Genomic DNA, 16925 nt, shown 5'->3' with positions numbered 1-16925 from the left:
GAACTTGATTTTTTACGAAGCGTTTGTGCACAGCTTGGGCCAGATTAATAACCTCATCTCGACAGAGATAAGGCAACATACGGAGCACTTCAAATACTAAAGACTAGATCATATTCTATCTCCTGTGTTGCCATTCCACCCGAGAAGTCTTGGTAAGGAAACCAAACAGAAGCGCCCAAGTCTTCTACGCTGGCGCTGGCCGTAGTCTCGGACATGGAAATCGCAGGGAACTGAGGTATGATGAGCTGCTGGCGAGCAACACTGCTAGTTCTCCCTGAAAAATAGTAGATTTGACTCTCCATCAGGTAGCGTCAAAGAGGTGAAGACTTACCTCAAGTCCTCGGAACTGTCCCCGGCATCATCATCTGAAGAGGAAGTACTGTCCTCCTCTATTTCCAGAGACTCCAAGATTGCAATGTCGTTCGCACGGATCAGCGGCGATTGCCACTTGTCAGCCCGGTACAGACCAGCTAGCTCTACCCTCACATAACATAGGTCGCCAATTTGAGGAAGGGGTTCATTTGTCCACCATGGTGTCATGCGTATAGCGCAGTACAAGTAATAGACCGAATAGGTGCCGTCCCAGTTTGTGTCGATGGTCCATCTTTGCTAGGCACGTTCAGATGGAAGGTGTACACTCGACAATTGGGCCTGTCCACTGGGATTCTAGTCACAATCCCAGTGAAGTGAACATAGGGGTTGGATTTGGGAAGCCTTTGCATGTACTCCTGCGGATCTCCCGGCCAAGGTCTGAGAGACACGGCAGCCACATAAAGGTGAGGTTTCCTCTCCTTGTCGTAGTCGATGAGCAGCCGCCCATACCCTTCCACATACGCACCTTGCAAGAATGCTCGGCGCACGCCTTCGTGCAGTCCATTGAGATAGCCAACCTGCACCGGCACCTGCTGTTCGTGTGGGATATCCAAAAGATAATCTAGATAGGACTCGACATCGAAGACGCCATCAAAGGCCACCTTTTCTGCTTCCGGGTCCGGCAGCTGCGAGAGAACGAACAAGGGGCCGAAAATGGTGCAGCAAGTGTCCGAGACGGGGACTTCGTCAATAGGTTCGGTCATGACGTTCGAGAAACTAGAAATACATCAAGTAGGTACGGAATTGCGAGAGAGAAAATTCGGAAGTTCCCTGCGGAAGTGATGCGTACTTACAATTCACAGAGGCTTAGCTTGGAAGCTACGACCAGCAATCTATCAAGTACCCTCTGAAGGGAGTCCGTGGAGAGATGCGCCTTTGTACCCTAGGTACTCCGTACTGCTGCCAGATTGTATAATACGGAGTACGGTATTTATCAGTACGAGTGCGGAATGTTCCGTACGGAGTACAAAATTCGGTAATTCCAGCGTTCTCTTAGGCATCGTATGGTAATCTGGAACAGGACATGCTCGGCACAAGTACAGCAGGGACAGCTTCAACAAGTTCATCACGTATGCAGCTTCGTATCTTGTGTGGAATCAACAGATATTTAGCATCGTCTTGTGGACTTGGTATTCCCTGGGTTATGGGTTAGTCCCCTTCCATCCAGCACTATCAAAGGTCACTAACCTTTTAATCCTCGAAATTGTCATCAGAACTCATCGTCTGACAAGATATCCTTAATTTCTGGTATGTAAATCTCCTTCATAAGGATCAACGGCGACTGCCAATCGCCGACTCAATTTAGACCGACAATTTCCTCACTTACGAGGCAAAAATCGTTGATTTGAGGAAGGGGCATCATGGCACTCTCCCTATTCATGCGAATAACACAGTGTACGTCGTAAAGCGAGTCAGAATTACCATGGCCCAAATTGATATTCGCAATCCTGCGAGGTACGCGCAGGATGAAGGTGTAGACTCGACAGTTCGGCCAGTCCACGGGGATTCCAGTTACCATCCCCATGAGGTAAAGCCAGTGATTGTACAGGGGAGGGCCTCTGCGCATGTACCCCCTGGTAGACGAATCTCATCGCCGGGGCTCGAGATCATAAGCAGCCAAAGAGAGACGAGGCTTCCCCTCCCTGTCGTGGTCGATGAACAGCGACCCTTCCGCATTCACATACGTGCCTTGCAAGAAGGTTCTGGAAGACCGATTACGGTAGGCGATCTTCACCGATAGCTGATCTTCGCGGGGATGCTCAAGAGATATTCCAGATCAGATTTGAGGTCGAAGAGGCCATCGAAGACCAGCCTTTCAGCTTGAGGGTCAGGCAGCTCCGAATTGACAACCAAGGGCCCTTGGATGAGACAACAATGCTTTTCTGGGATTTCCGGAAAAGGAGCCTCATCATCAATAAGATCTGGAGAAGGCGAGGGTTATATATTTAGCCGAATAGTTACAGGAAACTTGAGGTCCTCCGTGTAACTGGGCGATGTTGATAAAAGGCGATGCTAAACCGAACGGACATGAGAAGGTGAAGGATGGACAAACGTCTGCACGGAGTACCGTGTATCCGTATTGACGGTGTAAATTTACACCCCGCTAAGTAAGGGACTTACGCGACAATAGGCATAGGTACGGTACGGCATATACCACCAGTGGTTGAGTACGAGTAGCTTGCCTGTGACCCACAGAGATACAGGTCAACTGCTATGAGTTGATTAAACGTTCAGGCCGAAGCACGTATGGCGCATTGTTAGGGGCCATAATTTCAATACAACTGCCGTACTCAATGTGTTTACATATCCGCATTCAGCATTAACCATCATCATTCGAGCAACGGGAGTCCTGGTGATTGACACCGTTGAGGTCAACTGTCTTGCGTGTGAAGAGACAATTATTCTGTTCGATGGCGGATCATCGTACGTCTGAAATCCAAGATTCTTGGGCGCATTGTATACGCAGCTCAGCCTCCGCATCATATAACCGTCTATATTATTGGTACCTTATACTGTACTAGGCAACATAAGCCGACATCACACAATTGCATGTAAGACATTAGAATAAGACATTAGATGTGATCTTAAAACACCCGACTTGCTGTTGTTGCATGTGTTATATAGATTGGAGCCAGGAAGCGTAGGATCTCCAGCACCTTCCGTCGCATTCGTTGCCCAAGGCTCAATCTTCATTTTGCGGCGTTCGCGCTTTGCCAGAGCCAGTGCTCCCTACGGGAACGCCAGATAGCGTAGAAACCAAGGCAACTCTCGGGGACATTGTAGTAATAAGAGACCCGGTCATCACTTGCCAAAAGAATCTTCAACTCCTAAATTACCATCCCACACGGGCGTGACCTTGGGAAGGGACCCCGGACAAAATCCGGAGTGCTGAGGTTTTGTTTGCCTTAACCCAAACGTAGACGTTTTTGGGTTGGTAGGATGGATGAATCACTGTCCAGTGGTATCGCCGGTTCCACTGAATTCATTAGCTCTCCATCCAGAACAGTCAAAGATCATCGAAGACTCACTCTGAGTCCTCGGAATCGTCGTCGACATCATCATTTTCCTCGGGATCATCATCCTCTGGTGGTACAAGCTGTGAGACCTGGATTGAAATCGCCCGAACTAACGGCGAGTGTCGACCGTCAAGCCAGTATAGACCAGCAAGCTCTCCACTCACGAGGCAAAAGTCGCCGATCTGGGGAAGGCGACGGTTGGCCCACCGCACGGTCATGCGTATAGCGCAGTGTATGTCGAAATCTATCTCCCAAGGCTGGAAGCCAAAGTCGGGATCCCCTTCATCACGAGTCACGCGCAGGTGGAAGGTGTAGACCCGACAATCGGGTCTATCCACTGCGATGCCGGTCACAATCCCGGTAAAGAAAACGCCGGGATTCGACTTAGGAAGTCCTCTCCGCACGTACTCCTTGGAGAATGGATTTCCCGGCTGTGGCCGAAGATCATAAGCATCCACAGAGAGGTAAGCCTTGCCATCCTCATCGTACTGGACATAGAACAGCCCGTTTGCTTCCACAGATGCACCATGCAGGAATCTCTGGCGTGGGCCTTGTGACAAACGATGATTGTAGTAGACGTCCAGTGACAGCTGCTGTTCACGAGGGACATCTAAAAGATAATCCAGATCAGAGTCAATGTCGAGAAGGCCTTCGAAAAACACGATGTCGTCATCGTCAGCGACCCTTCGTGACAAATTTATTAAGGGTCCGTGAATGGAGCAAACATGTCTCTCCGGAATTTCCTCAATGACAGGCTCATCTTCCATGAGGTAAGAGAGAAGGTAGGGATGCAACATTGTTGTCGGAATGGCGCAGTACAGAAAATCAAAAGTATCTTTTTTTGGGAAGTAATGTGAAGATGAAACTGAGATCATCCAACAGAGATTCCGAAGATGCAACGAGAGATTGGTTTCGTTTCGAGCAGAAGTTCAACTTAATGTGAGCAGACCACCTCCGTACGGAGTAAACTGTATGAAAGTGTAAAATTACAGGTCGCGTTTAGGGTTAGGGTAAATAACCTATCCTTCCAGAAACGAGTTCGCTGACATCCGATACCGGCGCCCGCATCACCAATAGGCCTAGCATAGCCCTAAGTTATTTAGCAAGAGAACTCCAGTTAGGTGTACACCTTTTCAGTAAAACACGGGGCCAGCTCATGAATCTTTTCTGATCGTAAGTACTCCATGCCTCGGAATACTCTCTACGTATTAACAAGTCTTCAGAATCAATCCTAGTTACATCGTGACGGCGATAATGAGAACCATAATTGCAGTTACAGTCAAATTCTGCTTCTCGATTCGCTGAGAAAAAAGACCAATTATGTAGCGTCACTCGGAGGGTAGCATTGGTTAAATCGATTATCACACCCAAGGGCAAACATATATGAAGTTCATAGTATAGTATCTATCCTTGGTGAGCGTACATGAGTCAGCTATGGTGGAGACAAGGCTCCTGCAACATATACCATCGCTTGTCCGAAATGGCGATTGCGCTTGGCTGAAGCCGGCAAAGGCGAACCGAATTTCACTGAGAACAATGACATCTCTCGAGGCGATTCAAGAGTCTACCCACGGAAACTCAAACAGGAAATATCTTCGTCTCCTGTGCTGTTACCGCAACATAAGGGACCTCCGTAATGGATGGGCGGACCACAGACCAGAGCAAAGATCACCTGTGTCGAGGTTCTGTCGGATCTGTTGGTCACAGAGCAAGATAAGAACGAGTTATGATGGACTTTGGAGACAGCTAGTTTCCCTTTATTAATGATCAGCCTCAATCCAGCTGTGCCATTGAAGTGATATGAGTTGTATACTCCTACCCCGATGTTCCGGGACCCTCCTCGGCATAATCGCCGTGATCCGTAGCGATATTCTCCTCTAGGTGCGTGGAATGAGTGACATTTATTTCCGCCACACGGACAAGCGGCGATTGTCGATCGCCAACTCGGAGCAAACCAATAAGTTCCCCGGTCACGAAGCATGAGTCGTTGATTTGGGGAAGAGGACGGTGCGCCCACCGCACAGTCAAGGGCACGGCGCAGTGCAGGTCGTAAACCAAGTAGGTACCGTCCCAGGGGGAGTCGGTACTACCGTCCCGATGAGGCACGCGTAGGGTGAGGGTATAGACTCTACAGTTGGGCTTGTTCACAGGAATCCCGGTGACAATCCCGAAAAAAGTCAAGTGAGGATTCATCATCGGAATCAATCTCTTCACGTATTCGCTGGTCGACGGATCTCCGCGCTGGAGCCCGAGTTGATCAGCCGCAAGAGTAAGGCGAGCCTTCCCCTCACTGTCATAGTCGACGAGAAGCAGCCCTGACGCTTGTACAAACGCGCCCTGCAGGAATGTCTGGCGCGACAGATTATGGTACGTGATTTGGACCGTCACATCCTGCTCATGAGGGACATTCAGCTGGTAATCCAGATCACAAACCGTATCGAAAACACACCAAAGTTCAGATTTTCGGCTTGGGGGTCCGATGGTTGCGAGGTGACGACGAAGGGTCCAAATACGCTGCAGAGATGTCCCCCAGGGAAACCAATGAGACCGCCCTCATCCATTATGTCGCGAGAGGAATAGATTTTTTTTTTTTTTTTTTTAAAAAAAATCTACTAGCCAGAAAATATGGGATAGTATGCGAATAAATTAGAGGTGAGAGCCAAAATGCAGGGATACAACCGTTAGTTACCCGACAGTCCCATACCAAAGCCCTCACGATTGGATCCGCATTCGTTACGGTATTGTTACAGAATCCGATAAGATCTTATCAGATTGGCTTGCAGCTGCGTGTTTCTCGCAGGTACTGCGTTTGATTAAGGCGATGCTAGCTTTCCCTGAAGAGGTCGCCGGTTAGTCTCTTCATGCAGCGAAGGCGCGAGGGACTTACTATGAATCTCCAGGATTTTCCTCTGTTGTAGCTTCATCAACCATGGAGATGTTCTCCTCTGCTGATGGACGATGTATGACAGTCATTCGCCAGGTATGAAATAACAACGACTGATGATCGCCGTCCTGGTATAAGCCAGCAAGATCTCCCATCACAGAGCATACATCGTTAACTTGGGGAAGGGTATTGTTGGCCCAGCGCGCAGTCATAGGTATTGCACAGTGTACCTGATAAACTGAATAGCTACCGTCCCAGCCCAAGCAAGTACTTCCATCTTCATGTGGCACGCGCAGACGGAGGGTGTAGACTCGACATTCTGGCTAGTCAAAGGGGATTCCCGTGATGGTTCCGTTGAAGACGGCGGTTGGATTCGCCATTCCAGATGAGCTGTCCACATACTCTCTCGTCGACGGATCTCCAGGCTGGGGCCTGAGTACATCGGCAGCTAAAGTGAGGTAAGGCTTCCCCTCACTGTCATAGTCGACGAGTAACAGCCCATATCCATCCACAAACGCTCCCTGCAGGAAAGCTTGGGACTGCTGATTATGGTAGGCAACCTGTACCGGCAACGAGTGTTCGCGAGGGACATCCAAAAGATAGTCGAGATTAGAGACGATATGGAACATGCCGCTAAAGTTCTGCTTTTCAGCTTGAGGGTCGGACTGCTGCGAGGTGAGGACAAAGCGCCCGCGGAACCTGCAGGGATGCCCCTCAGGGATCCCTCTGACTGGTTCAGCCATGACGCCTGGGAAACACAGAACACAATAGATGGTTCATGAACGAGGAAGTTCAGCAGATCCGGTAGCACCTCGAGAATTAGAATGGCGCAGCTAGATTTGCCAGAAATCACAAGAGGAGACTCAAAAAGACGATAAAGCTGGGTATTGTTCGAGGCAGGTGGTTCAGGCGTTTTTAGTGAGTGTTATACTGAACAACGCGACGATCAGCACGACTGCATGTCCTATCCTTAGTGCATATAGCACTGTTCAAAAGGAGCACTGTACAGAGCGGGAGGTGCGAAAATTGGGTCACAATTTACCTACTTCAATTCCATGAAGGTTTCGTGGCGAGCAGATCAGCGGTGTACGAGTATTGATCTCCGTTTTCCCGGTTTTTGAATGGACGAGTTACTTGTAGTCTAGCCTATTAATCACTGTGTTCCATGTACTGGGGTCTTTGAATGGAGTATGCTCGTAACGAATACGGAGCTAACGAGAGAATATGTTCATTGCAAGGGGGAGGTAAGCTCGCCAATGTACTGTATGTACCGAAGTGTAGGCACGCTGTACGAGTACTCCGTACATGCGAGTAAATTTACGAATACCGAGTACTCAGTACGGAGCAGTTAGTTACGATAAATACGGGGCGTATCTTACGGCGTACCTATCATTTCTGCTACGGCCTGTCCCAACGGTTCAACAGTTCGTTGGCGAGTTGAAGACGACTCAATTGTTCTGCTGGAATCGAAGAATAAATTTTCCTACGTGTTTTCACTACTGTGAAATTACGGCAGCCTGCAAGTCGATTAATTGCATCCCTCCCGTCCCTTGTTAGATTGTGAGCTGTCAGCTGTTGCTGGCGCCAACGACGGTCAAACACCACCAAAATCAGCCCCAAAGTTGTGCATCCTAATAATACCTCTGCTCTGTCGCAAACCCGTCTCTTTGCGGCGTTTGACCGTATAACCGAATCAGATCGACGCGCGAGCAAAGTACTGTCAATACGCACACTATTTAATATTATGGCATCTGCTCCTCCTACCGCGTTGCCCGCCTTGCCGTTCAATCCGTCGCGTCTTCGCTCCTACGTTCTCCGACTTCCCTTCTTCACGCGCGTCGTCGTTCTTGCTATTGTCGTATTCTGGATATTGGATCTACAATCAGCATGGAGTGTAACCGACTGGGGCGCTTTGACTCCAGATGAGATCTTCCCAGGGGGGAGTATGTCCTATAGCATGCGCTCGCGGTGCTGGTGGCCCAATTGCAATTTCCGAGACTGATTGACTTCAATTGCTTCAGTGTACCGTTTGAACACCTACCCAGTCATCCATACCGGAATCTTTCATGCCTTCGTAAACGTTCTCGCTCTGGCGCCGTTGCTAGAGAGGTTCGAAGCTGAACACGGCACCCTGACCTCGGTGGCTCTCTTTACTGGCCGTATGTTGGATAATATTAAGATTGACGGCTGGCTCTAATATTTTCCAGCATTCTCGACATTTCCAGCAGGTTTATATATCTTCGTGGAGAGGTTCATTCTGCGAAGCAACACTGCCGTGGTTGGCGCAAGGTCCGAATACCCGGCTCATCCCTGTGTTCAGGCTCGCTAACTTAACAAACAGTATCTGGGTGTTTCTTCTACTGGGAATTGAAGCAATCCGAACTTATCGCGCTAACCCATACCTCATGTACGTTTCATTCATTATGCCAGATTCTTACATGTTAACAAATTTTTGTAGGGTCGGCGATTTCAAAGTTCCGACATGGACTTCTCCCCTTTTCGTGTCGGTTCTGGTCTCCATATTTCTCCCAAACACGAGCTTCCTCGGTCATCTCTGTGCGCTCGGTGTTGGCTATCTCTGTAAGATCTGTTCCGCGGCTGTGTGAAATTCTGCCTAACAATACTTACAGTCGGCCTCGGCTATCTGAAACTTCTTATGCCTCCGGAGAGGATTCTCCGATATGTCGAAGGCAAGCTGAACTTGCTTGGCCGTATTCCTCGCTATGTGTCCGTTGACCAGAAAACATACGGACGGTATGGCGTATTACCATCTGCCAACTCCGGGATCGCGATGAACACCTATGTTGGGTCCTCGCAGCGCTTGGGCCCATGACGATTGTATGAAGGTTATAACGTATCATGTGGATCGGATATGGATGTTGTAACGGCTTTCTTTCCGGTGTATATATATGACTTTCGTCCCATAGAGGTAGTTACTAATGCAGAAAGGCAATGTCTTGTATGAAGCATTATTGATGCCTGAAATATCAGGCAGAAAGCAGTGTTGCCAACGTTGGAGCTTCGAAAGACCACGTCCCTTGAATCTCAGAGCAACAACGCAAACACCAATGGGGCTCCTAAGTGCGTCCGCAAGCTGAGTTAATCGCATAATGCTTTTATCAGGCCAGGCTCTGACTACAGACAGCTTCTGCACTAGCCCGCAGATTGCGCAATGACCCCTACCTCGCGTTTACGCGATTACCGCCCTACATCTCGCTCTTCTGCATCATCGTCGGCGTCGTGACCCTTTTCCTGCTGCCTCTGGACGAGTACTCGCGCAAGACTTATATCTCTGAAAATGCGCTCCTGCCGGCTCAGGTCCATACGTATTTCACTGGGAGCGAGCAGAACATCTTCCGGGGATACAAGCGAGAACTCGAGGGGCTGTTGAAGGATAGTGGTGAGGGGATAGGAAAGTACGGCGAAACAGAGCCCGAGTATGTGCCACTCTTGCGCTGATAGTAGAAGACCGGGGAATGTTGGGTTGAACTGACGGGGAGGCTGTCGTCCTGCAGAGTATCGGAGAAGATACAATCCATCTTGCGCGCCGCTCGGCTCAAGGTCGCTACGCAGGACTATGAATATCACTCGGCCGATGGGGTACACAAGGGACAGAATGTCTATGGCATTATTCAGGCCCCTCGTGGTGACGCCACCGAGGCAATTGTGTTGGTGGCCGCCTGGAGGACCATTGACGGGGAGCTGAATCTGAACGGAGTCTCTCTGGCATTGACACTGGCGCGCTATTTCAAGAGTTTGTGCACCATCTGTGGAAGCTCTTTGATGAACAACTGCTGAACATTTCGCAGGATGGTCACTCTGGTCCAAAGATATAATCTTCTTGGTCACGCCAGACAGTAAATCCGGGACGCAAGCATGGATCGACGCGTATCATGACCTGCATCCGCCATCGGTGCAACCGCTGCCCCTGAAGAGTGGAGCGTTGCAAGGTGGCGTGGTGATTGAATATCCGTTCGATCACCGCTTTGAGTCTTTGCACATCGTCTATGACGGTGTGAATGGCCAACTCCCGAATCTGGATCTGTTCAATACTGCCATTATTGTCTCTAACAATCAGATGGGCATCAGAGCGAGTTTGCAAGAGATGTGGGAGCATGATGACAGTTACGGAAAGAGACTTCAGACAATGCTCAGAGGCATGGCGCGACAGGGTTTGGGCCTGGCAGCCGGTGCTCATAGCAGTTTTATCCCCTACCACATCGACGCCATCACGCTGCAGGCCAAAGGCGAGGGTTGGCATGATGAAATGGCCTTTGGCCGGACAGTGGAGGGCATATGCCGGAGCCTGAACAATCTGTTGGAGCATCTGCATCAAAGCTTCTTCTTCTACTTGTTGATGCAGACGCGACGGTTCGTCAGCATCGGGACGTACATGCCTAGCGCGATGCTCGTTGCCGCCAATTTCTCCATCATGGCGGTCGCCTTGTGGGTGCGCAGCGGCTACAGGGCTGCCATCCAACCAGGGACTCCAGGGAAGAAAGAAAAGGAAAAGAGCGACAACAGTGTGAACGGGGTGCTTGAGCGACCGCTATCGCTTCCTCTGAGTGTCGTAGTGATTCTACACTTTATCGGCGCCATCCCACTGTACATTTTGAACAATGTACCGACACAGGTACGCTTCCATAAGAAAATATCATGAAGACAGGTCTAACCCAGAAGAAGTTTTTTGCTCCAGCAATCTACACCCTCGCTGGTTTCAGCGTTATTCTTCCAGTCGTCCTTGCCTTCGTGATCACCCAGCTCGCCTCACCAACCGCCCAGCATTACCTCCTCCTTAAGTCTTTCTCTCTGCTGCTCCTCGGCCTCTTCCTCTCCGTCCTAGCAACATTAAACTTTTCGCTCTCCTTCGCCACGGGCCTTCTCTGCGCTCCCCTCAGCTTCGTCACCAGAATCCCCGCGACAGATACCCAGCGAACGGCGGTAAAACGTCCTCTCGCCGTCCTGGCACTGATGAACCTCCTTTCGCCGCCTGTCGTGATCTTGATCGCCTGCGCGGTCAAGAATGTCTCCGTGACGGCACTGCTGACGGAGCTTGCCTTTGGGTGGGATGTTTGGGGCGTGTGGACGCCGGTGGTTGTCTGGTGTGTTTGGTGGCCAGCTTGGTTGGCGGGTGGGCTGTTGGTTGCTGCGTCGTTGTTTGCTTCGAAATGATCTATTATTGTGGCTCCTTGCGGTGTTATTATCCTTTTTTTCACCTTCTGTATTGTAGTTATATCATTGCAATGAAGGAATTGGTGTAGGTTGAGATTGATTTGGATGTTATTTGTGCTTCGTCCTAGTAGCTGGAGGAGAACAGTAACTATGAGTTGAGAGTTGGGGAGTCATAAGTCATGCATGTACGGCGTACACGTTCTATTGCAACAGAATTACGAAAGTAAAAAAATAGAGTTTCGTTGCACAGTTCTTTTTCCCGTGATTGCGTGATATTTAAAATCTCTAAGCAGCCCATACATCCTTGCCCACACTTTCGATCCAATGCCCCAACGCATTCACACCCGCATCCCACTCCTTAAGCCGCTGACGCATCCCCTCGATCTGCTTCATATCCAGCACCTTTGGCTGGACCCAGTTGATACGCGCCACTTTGGCGACTTGGTCGATGGTGCCCTTGAGCAAGCCCAGTGACAGGGCCTTCATGATCAAGTGCTCAATTTCATCCGGGCGGACCTTCGTCTCCGCCGCGATGGTGGCGAAGGAGAGCGTGCGGTCATGCGGGGGGCGGCGGAAGACGCTCTCTGTCAGCGCGGAGAGCGAAATCTTAACATAGAGGAACTGGCGGTGCTGCTCCAGGAGCGGGTTCTTGGAGATGTTGCCTGCCAGCATGTCGTAAGCGGTCAGGTCACCGCGGTTGAACGCGAAAAGCAGGTCGCGCAGCCAGGCGTGCGGCGTCTCGACCAGCGAGTCCAGGACTGGGTGCAGGAGAAGCTCGCCAAAGTTGTAGATTGAGTCCGAGACCAGGGCTGCGACGCTGAGATCATAGGCGCGCCGGACGCGCTCCTCTTGCGGGACGTCGTTGAGATTGATGCATGATAGATAGAGGAGGGCGTTTCGGTAATATGACGCAAACTCTTGTTTGGACTGAGATAGGTCAGAAATTGCTTTGCTTCGCCAGAGAGCAGTTGGACACCTACGTGATAGTAGTCGGCGTTCACCTTGTAAAACGCCGCATGTACTATTGTCTCTACCGAATCGAACCCGTCCAAGATTGCTTGGCTCTGATCCAAATCCTTGCGGGCCCCCTCTGCATCTTGTAACCGAAGCTTGACTCCGGCAACGTCGGCCAATGCGTAAACGTAGGCGTCTTGGGAATCTGGTTTGTTGACACGGTCTGCCAACGACGTGAGGAAAGCGAGCCGTTCTTGGTCATCTACGTCACAAATCAGCCGCATTTCCCCAAAGTATAAAAACGAGCAGAATACGTACTCTCGCAGTGCGCCGACGCCATCAACCCCAACGAAACAAACTTGAGCTGATTGATCCGGTCCGCAAAGCTGAGAATGAACGACTTGAAGATGGGTAGCCGTTGCGGCGCGCTCTCAGGCATCTGAAAGTACTCGAGCAGCGCATTCGTCAGCTCGTGCCATAGCTTGCGCTCCCAGTAGTCTTCGAAGTTGAGGAACAGCGCCTGCGCGTCCTCCGGAGCTTGCGCTCGCTGCTCCGCGAGGAAGTCTGGGATCTTGTCGGCCTCCATGTTGAGGAGGCAATGGGATGGCGCGACCGCGGGTAGGCGACGGACGAGTGGAGTGAAGCGGTTCGCGGGGAGTTATTGAGTAGCTAAGGTTAGTGTATGCGTATCGATCGCGAATTCAAGGCTACCAAGTTGACATGAGCTTCGTGATGATGCATGCAGTTGATACCTGGCTTAGGTAATTAACCTAAGTTACCTAGTTACCAATCTTGTCTGTTGATGCCTCAGGAATAAATATGAGAGCAGCTTCTCCCATCCACAGCCCCATCACAGCGAGTTGTTTTCGACCTGAACAGACCCTCAAAGCACCTCTACGGTTCGACAAAATTGGCACATGCTCATGTTTTTTTTGTTTTCTATCCTTTTTGGAGCTTGTAGCCAATCCGAAGGGAGCTCTAAAACAACAGATTGCAACAGAGACAATTCTGTAAACTTACTAAGATCTCCGATGAGAACTTCTCATCATCTTTCGAGCATTGACTGGATGCCACCATGAGGAAGTATCCTTTGCGAGTCTCCGTTTTGTCATTTACGTCATCCTCGTGACGTCTGACCTAAACCGAAGAATTTGGAACAATTTGTGTCAATAGTCTCCGTATGGCTTCCAAATTATGGTACACCTTGGAAGTATCCGAGAAGTCTCCGAATGGTCAACAGACAGCCTACATGCAGACTATGTGGAGGTCCAGATGTTCTCCGCCGGTCGATATAGCTTACAGCCGACATGTTCCTGGATTCATAGTTGGATTGAGCGAGTTTAAATCACATGCTCGGCATATCGAACACGGAGTCGAAGGTTGTATCATCCATTGCTTGTCTGATAGCTTGCCCTGATGCTTACGGCCGTATGCAAGTCTAGAACAGAGCAAGGATTGTCAACATGTAAATTTGCTCAATCGGCTGACCCAGATGCTACAAAAATGAAGTCGCTGAATATTCGATGATATTCGTCTGCGGAGACATTTATGCGCAGGAGATCCAAAACGGAGACTTTATAAGATGCAATTGATTTCGACTGCAGAGGTCACCGGAAATGAAAGGCATAAATAGGCCTGTATCCTTCTCTGTTGGGTTGACTCTCCTCGTACATCGCAGTCGCAGACTGAGGCAAACTCCAAGGTTGTTGTCCTTTTCTGACCGAACAATCGCACAATCGCAAATACTAGTCAACATGCCTGCAGCCGTCGAACCGTCGTTGACTGAAAGGAACCGCGAGGTTTTCCAGTAAGCTTTCGACCCTCACACGACCCTGGACGCCTTTCGACTGACACGGAAACAGTAAGATTGCCAAAGATCCTGCCCGACTGGGCATAGAAGGAGCTTTCCAAATGCTATGGGAGGAGATGGTTTGTCGCCGTCATTGGATCTCCCCCAAATGGACCGACACGGAGGCCGGCAAGGATCAAGAAGTGAAACTGCTTGACTATGCCTGCGGGTACGGCGACATTTCAAGGGTTCGTCCGCCCCTTGGTACATGCTCCATGTATGTTCAGCTTCCTAACGTGCAATGCAGCACCTCGAGCCTTACATCACCAAAGCAATCGGCGTCGATCTCGCCCCCAATATGGTCGACGAATACAATCGACGGGCCCGCGAAGCCGGCATTCCTGCTGAGAAGTTATCAGCCCGAGTCGGCAACCTCCTCGCTGACCCTGTCCCAGAGGACCTGAAAGACCCTGAGTTGTATGACTTTGACGTCGCCATAGTCATTGGCGCCCTTCATCACTTTGAAGATCCGCAGCTAGCCATCAACCGTCTGGCGGAACGGCTGTGCAAGGGAGGCGTGTTATGCGTACTGGACAACGTCTACGCGCCCGGTTTAGCAGAGGAGCATAAGAGGCTTCACCCGGAAACTGCCGCGACGGTCCATAAGTCCGGCTTTACCGAGGAAGAGATGCAGGAGCTGTTTGAGAACGCTGGCCTGGGAGATGGATTTTCTTTTGCGGTTGTTGAGAGGCCCTTTGAGATGAAGTTGAATGGGCACAAGATTACCCGCACAATCTTCTTTGCGCGGGGTGCGAAGCTGTAGTCAATTACTTAAATGCATTGAATTCGACTTTTCAGACCTTCAATTTCTCTCTGTAGATCAGTCTGGTGAAGACATGATGAATGCGATGTTGAAAAATACTAGGCCGAGGACTGTATTTCCGAAATAGGTTTAGCGCATCTGAAGTTCACGATCTCGGAGCCGGAGAGTACCTTTGGCAGACATCAGTGCATCTCAATTCTACCACTACCTTCTCGCAATCACCCAAGCCGTGGTCCCTGAAGACTTGGGTGGTCTACCGTTTCGCGAGAGACACCCGATTCACAGATAGTGGACCAATCTACCCGCAATGCAAAAGTGCAGAGCGTTCCACAGCGCAATGGGCGCGAGGGCGCTGGCCCCCGCCCCTGCGAGCGCGCGAGTCCGATTGCATATGCAGAAGCGGAATATCCAGGATGTGCACATCACTCGAACGGGGAAGCCGATTCTGAAGGTGCAGGGTGGACGGTAAGGGCTCTGTGTGGTGCAATGGCTTGGGAAGCGCTGCTGACTGTTGCCGCCCTTGAACAGATCATCGCTCGGAGGTACGGAGGTTCGCGATGGCTCGATACGTCGAATTCTTGCTTAATTATATTGCTAGGTCACACTGCTACCGTGTTCGGTGCCACCGGCTTCCTCGGTCGTTACATCGTGAACAGACTCGGTTGGTAAACTCTCCGTAGGTTATCAGGACGGGGCGTTGACAAAAGATATATAGCACGATCCGGGTGTACGGTGGTGGTTCCCTACCGGGAGGAAATGACGAAGCGGCATCTTAAGCCGACCGGTGATCTCGGCCGGATCGTCTTCCTTGTAAGGGCATCTCAGAGGCAGCTCCAGGATTCGGCTAATGCCGGTAGGAATACGACCTGCGAAACACTCAATCGATCGAGGAGAGTGTGCGCCATTCCGACGTCGTCTACAACCTTGTTGGCCGGGATTATCCTACAAAGTATGCGTCCGGAAGAGACTAAGTGTGCGGGATGATGGTCTGATAATTCCAGGAACTTCTCGTTCGAGGACGTCCACGTTGACGGCGCCGAGCGAATTGCCGAGGCCGTTGCGAAATACGATGTTGATCGATTCATCCATGTGTCGTCCTACAACGCGTCCGAGGACTCGCCGTCCGAGTTTTTCCGGACCAAGGTAAGAGCAAGAATACACTGAGATGGACTCGACTAATTGTTATAGGGCTGGGGTGAGCGAGTTGTGCGCAGCATCTTCCCGGAGACGACCATTGTCCGTCCGGCCCCGATGTTCGGGTTTGAGGACCGTCTTCTGCACAGGCTCGCGGGTGTGACCAACATTACGTCGAACCACATGCAGGAGAAGTACTGGCCGGTGCATGTATGTTCCATCTCGAGCATGACATGAAAGATACTCATGTTTGCCAGGTCATCGACGTCGGCATGGCTCTGGAACGGATGCTCTACGATGACAACACTGCCTCGCAGACCTTTGAGCTTTACGGCCCTAAGCAGTACTCGACGGCAGAGATCGCCGAGCTGGTCAACCGGGAGATTGTGCGGAAGCGCCGGCACATCAACGTGCCCAAGTTCCTCCTGAAGCCTGTGGCGTACTACATGAACAAGTTCCTGTGGTGGCCGACGCTGTCGGCGGACCAGGTCGAGCGCGAGTTCATCGACCAGCAGATTGACCCGACGGCGAAGACGTTCAAGGATCTGGGCATTGAACCAGTGGACATTAGCACTCTGACGTTCCACTACCTGGTACGTGAATCGGGCAGCCTACAGGTTTATCCGACAGGATTGCTGACAATTGTATAGCAAGGGTACCGACCGTCGCAGTACTACGACCTTCCCCCGGCAACGGAGCGGGAGCGTCGGGAGGAGAAGAAGTACCTGCACGTGCTGGACGACCAGTAAAAGCCTCTGGGGGCTCAGAAAAAGTGTAAAT

General features: G+C 50.7%; 9 protein-coding genes across 9 annotated transcripts; 4 read left to right on the top strand and 5 right to left on the bottom strand.

The window, feature by feature from the left end:
• Positions 1–89: 89 nt before the first annotated feature.
• On the bottom strand, positions 90–1076 carry VTN49DRAFT_7094 (uncharacterized protein; the record flags this gene model as incomplete). Its single annotated transcript, XM_069415325.1, has 3 exons — positions 90–261; positions 332–609; positions 675–1076. The coding sequence occupies 3 exons, from the start codon at positions 1074–1076 to the stop codon at positions 90–92; spliced, it is 852 nt and encodes a 283-aa protein (XP_069265134.1).
• A 2245-nt stretch (positions 1077–3321) lies between these two features.
• VTN49DRAFT_7093 (uncharacterized protein) lies at positions 3322–4186 on the bottom strand (the record flags this gene model as incomplete). Its single annotated transcript, XM_069415324.1, has 2 exons — positions 3322–3349; positions 3402–4186. The coding sequence occupies 2 exons, from the start codon at positions 4184–4186 to the stop codon at positions 3322–3324; spliced, it is 813 nt and encodes a 270-aa protein (XP_069265133.1).
• Positions 4187–5113: 927 nt separating this feature from the next.
• Positions 5114–5585, bottom strand: VTN49DRAFT_7092 (uncharacterized protein; the record flags this gene model as incomplete). The annotated part of the gene is made up of 2 exons (XM_069415323.1): positions 5114–5144; positions 5209–5585. The coding sequence occupies 2 exons, from the start codon at positions 5583–5585 to the stop codon at positions 5114–5116; spliced, it is 408 nt and encodes a 135-aa protein (XP_069265132.1).
• Positions 5586–6596: 1011 nt separating this feature from the next.
• On the bottom strand, positions 6597–7016 carry VTN49DRAFT_7091 (uncharacterized protein; the record flags this gene model as incomplete). Its single annotated transcript, XM_069415322.1, has 1 exon — positions 6597–7016. One exon carries the CDS (start codon positions 7014–7016, stop codon positions 6597–6599), a length of 420 nt encoding a protein of 139 aa, XP_069265131.1.
• A 1001-nt stretch (positions 7017–8017) lies between these two features.
• Positions 8018–9106, top strand: VTN49DRAFT_7090 (uncharacterized protein; the record flags this gene model as incomplete). The annotated part of the gene is made up of 6 exons (XM_069415321.1): positions 8018–8216; positions 8295–8432; positions 8481–8562; positions 8615–8680; positions 8732–8853; positions 8904–9106. 6 exons carry the CDS (start codon positions 8018–8020, stop codon positions 9104–9106), a joined length of 810 nt encoding a protein of 269 aa, XP_069265130.1.
• A 235-nt stretch (positions 9107–9341) lies between these two features.
• On the top strand, positions 9342–11445 carry VTN49DRAFT_7089 (uncharacterized protein; the record flags this gene model as incomplete). The annotated part of the gene is made up of 5 exons (XM_069415319.1): positions 9342–9354; positions 9419–9710; positions 9789–10027; positions 10083–10906; positions 10957–11445. 5 exons carry the CDS (start codon positions 9342–9344, stop codon positions 11443–11445), a joined length of 1857 nt encoding a protein of 618 aa, XP_069265129.1.
• Positions 11446–11730: 285 nt separating this feature from the next.
• VTN49DRAFT_7088 (uncharacterized protein) lies at positions 11731–12985 on the bottom strand (the record flags this gene model as incomplete). Its single annotated transcript, XM_069415318.1, has 3 exons — positions 11731–12372; positions 12426–12661; positions 12718–12985. 3 exons carry the CDS (start codon positions 12983–12985, stop codon positions 11731–11733), a joined length of 1146 nt encoding a protein of 381 aa, XP_069265128.1.
• Positions 12986–14153: 1168 nt separating this feature from the next.
• On the top strand, positions 14154–15011 carry VTN49DRAFT_7087 (uncharacterized protein; the record flags this gene model as incomplete). Its single annotated transcript, XM_069415317.1, has 3 exons — positions 14154–14206; positions 14262–14436; positions 14496–15011. The coding sequence occupies 3 exons, from the start codon at positions 14154–14156 to the stop codon at positions 15009–15011; spliced, it is 744 nt and encodes a 247-aa protein (XP_069265127.1).
• Positions 15012–15348: 337 nt separating this feature from the next.
• Positions 15349–16894, top strand: VTN49DRAFT_7086 (uncharacterized protein; the record flags this gene model as incomplete). Its single annotated transcript, XM_069415316.1, has 9 exons — positions 15349–15476; positions 15540–15553; positions 15610–15672; positions 15727–15821; positions 15869–15960; positions 16013–16154; positions 16200–16355; positions 16403–16738; positions 16796–16894. 9 exons carry the CDS (start codon positions 15349–15351, stop codon positions 16892–16894), a joined length of 1125 nt encoding a protein of 374 aa, XP_069265126.1.
• Positions 16895–16925: the final 31 nt, after the last annotated feature.

The sequence above is a fragment of the Thermomyces lanuginosus genome (assembly GCF_041956635.1).
Source record: "Thermomyces lanuginosus strain ATCC 200065 unplaced genomic scaffold VTN49scaffold_42, whole genome shotgun sequence".
Classification (NCBI taxonomy): domain Eukaryota; kingdom Fungi; phylum Ascomycota; class Eurotiomycetes; order Eurotiales; family Trichocomaceae; genus Thermomyces; species Thermomyces lanuginosus.
The sequence above is the reverse complement of the archived record's forward strand: the minus strand, read 5'-3'. Positions and strand labels throughout refer to the sequence as shown.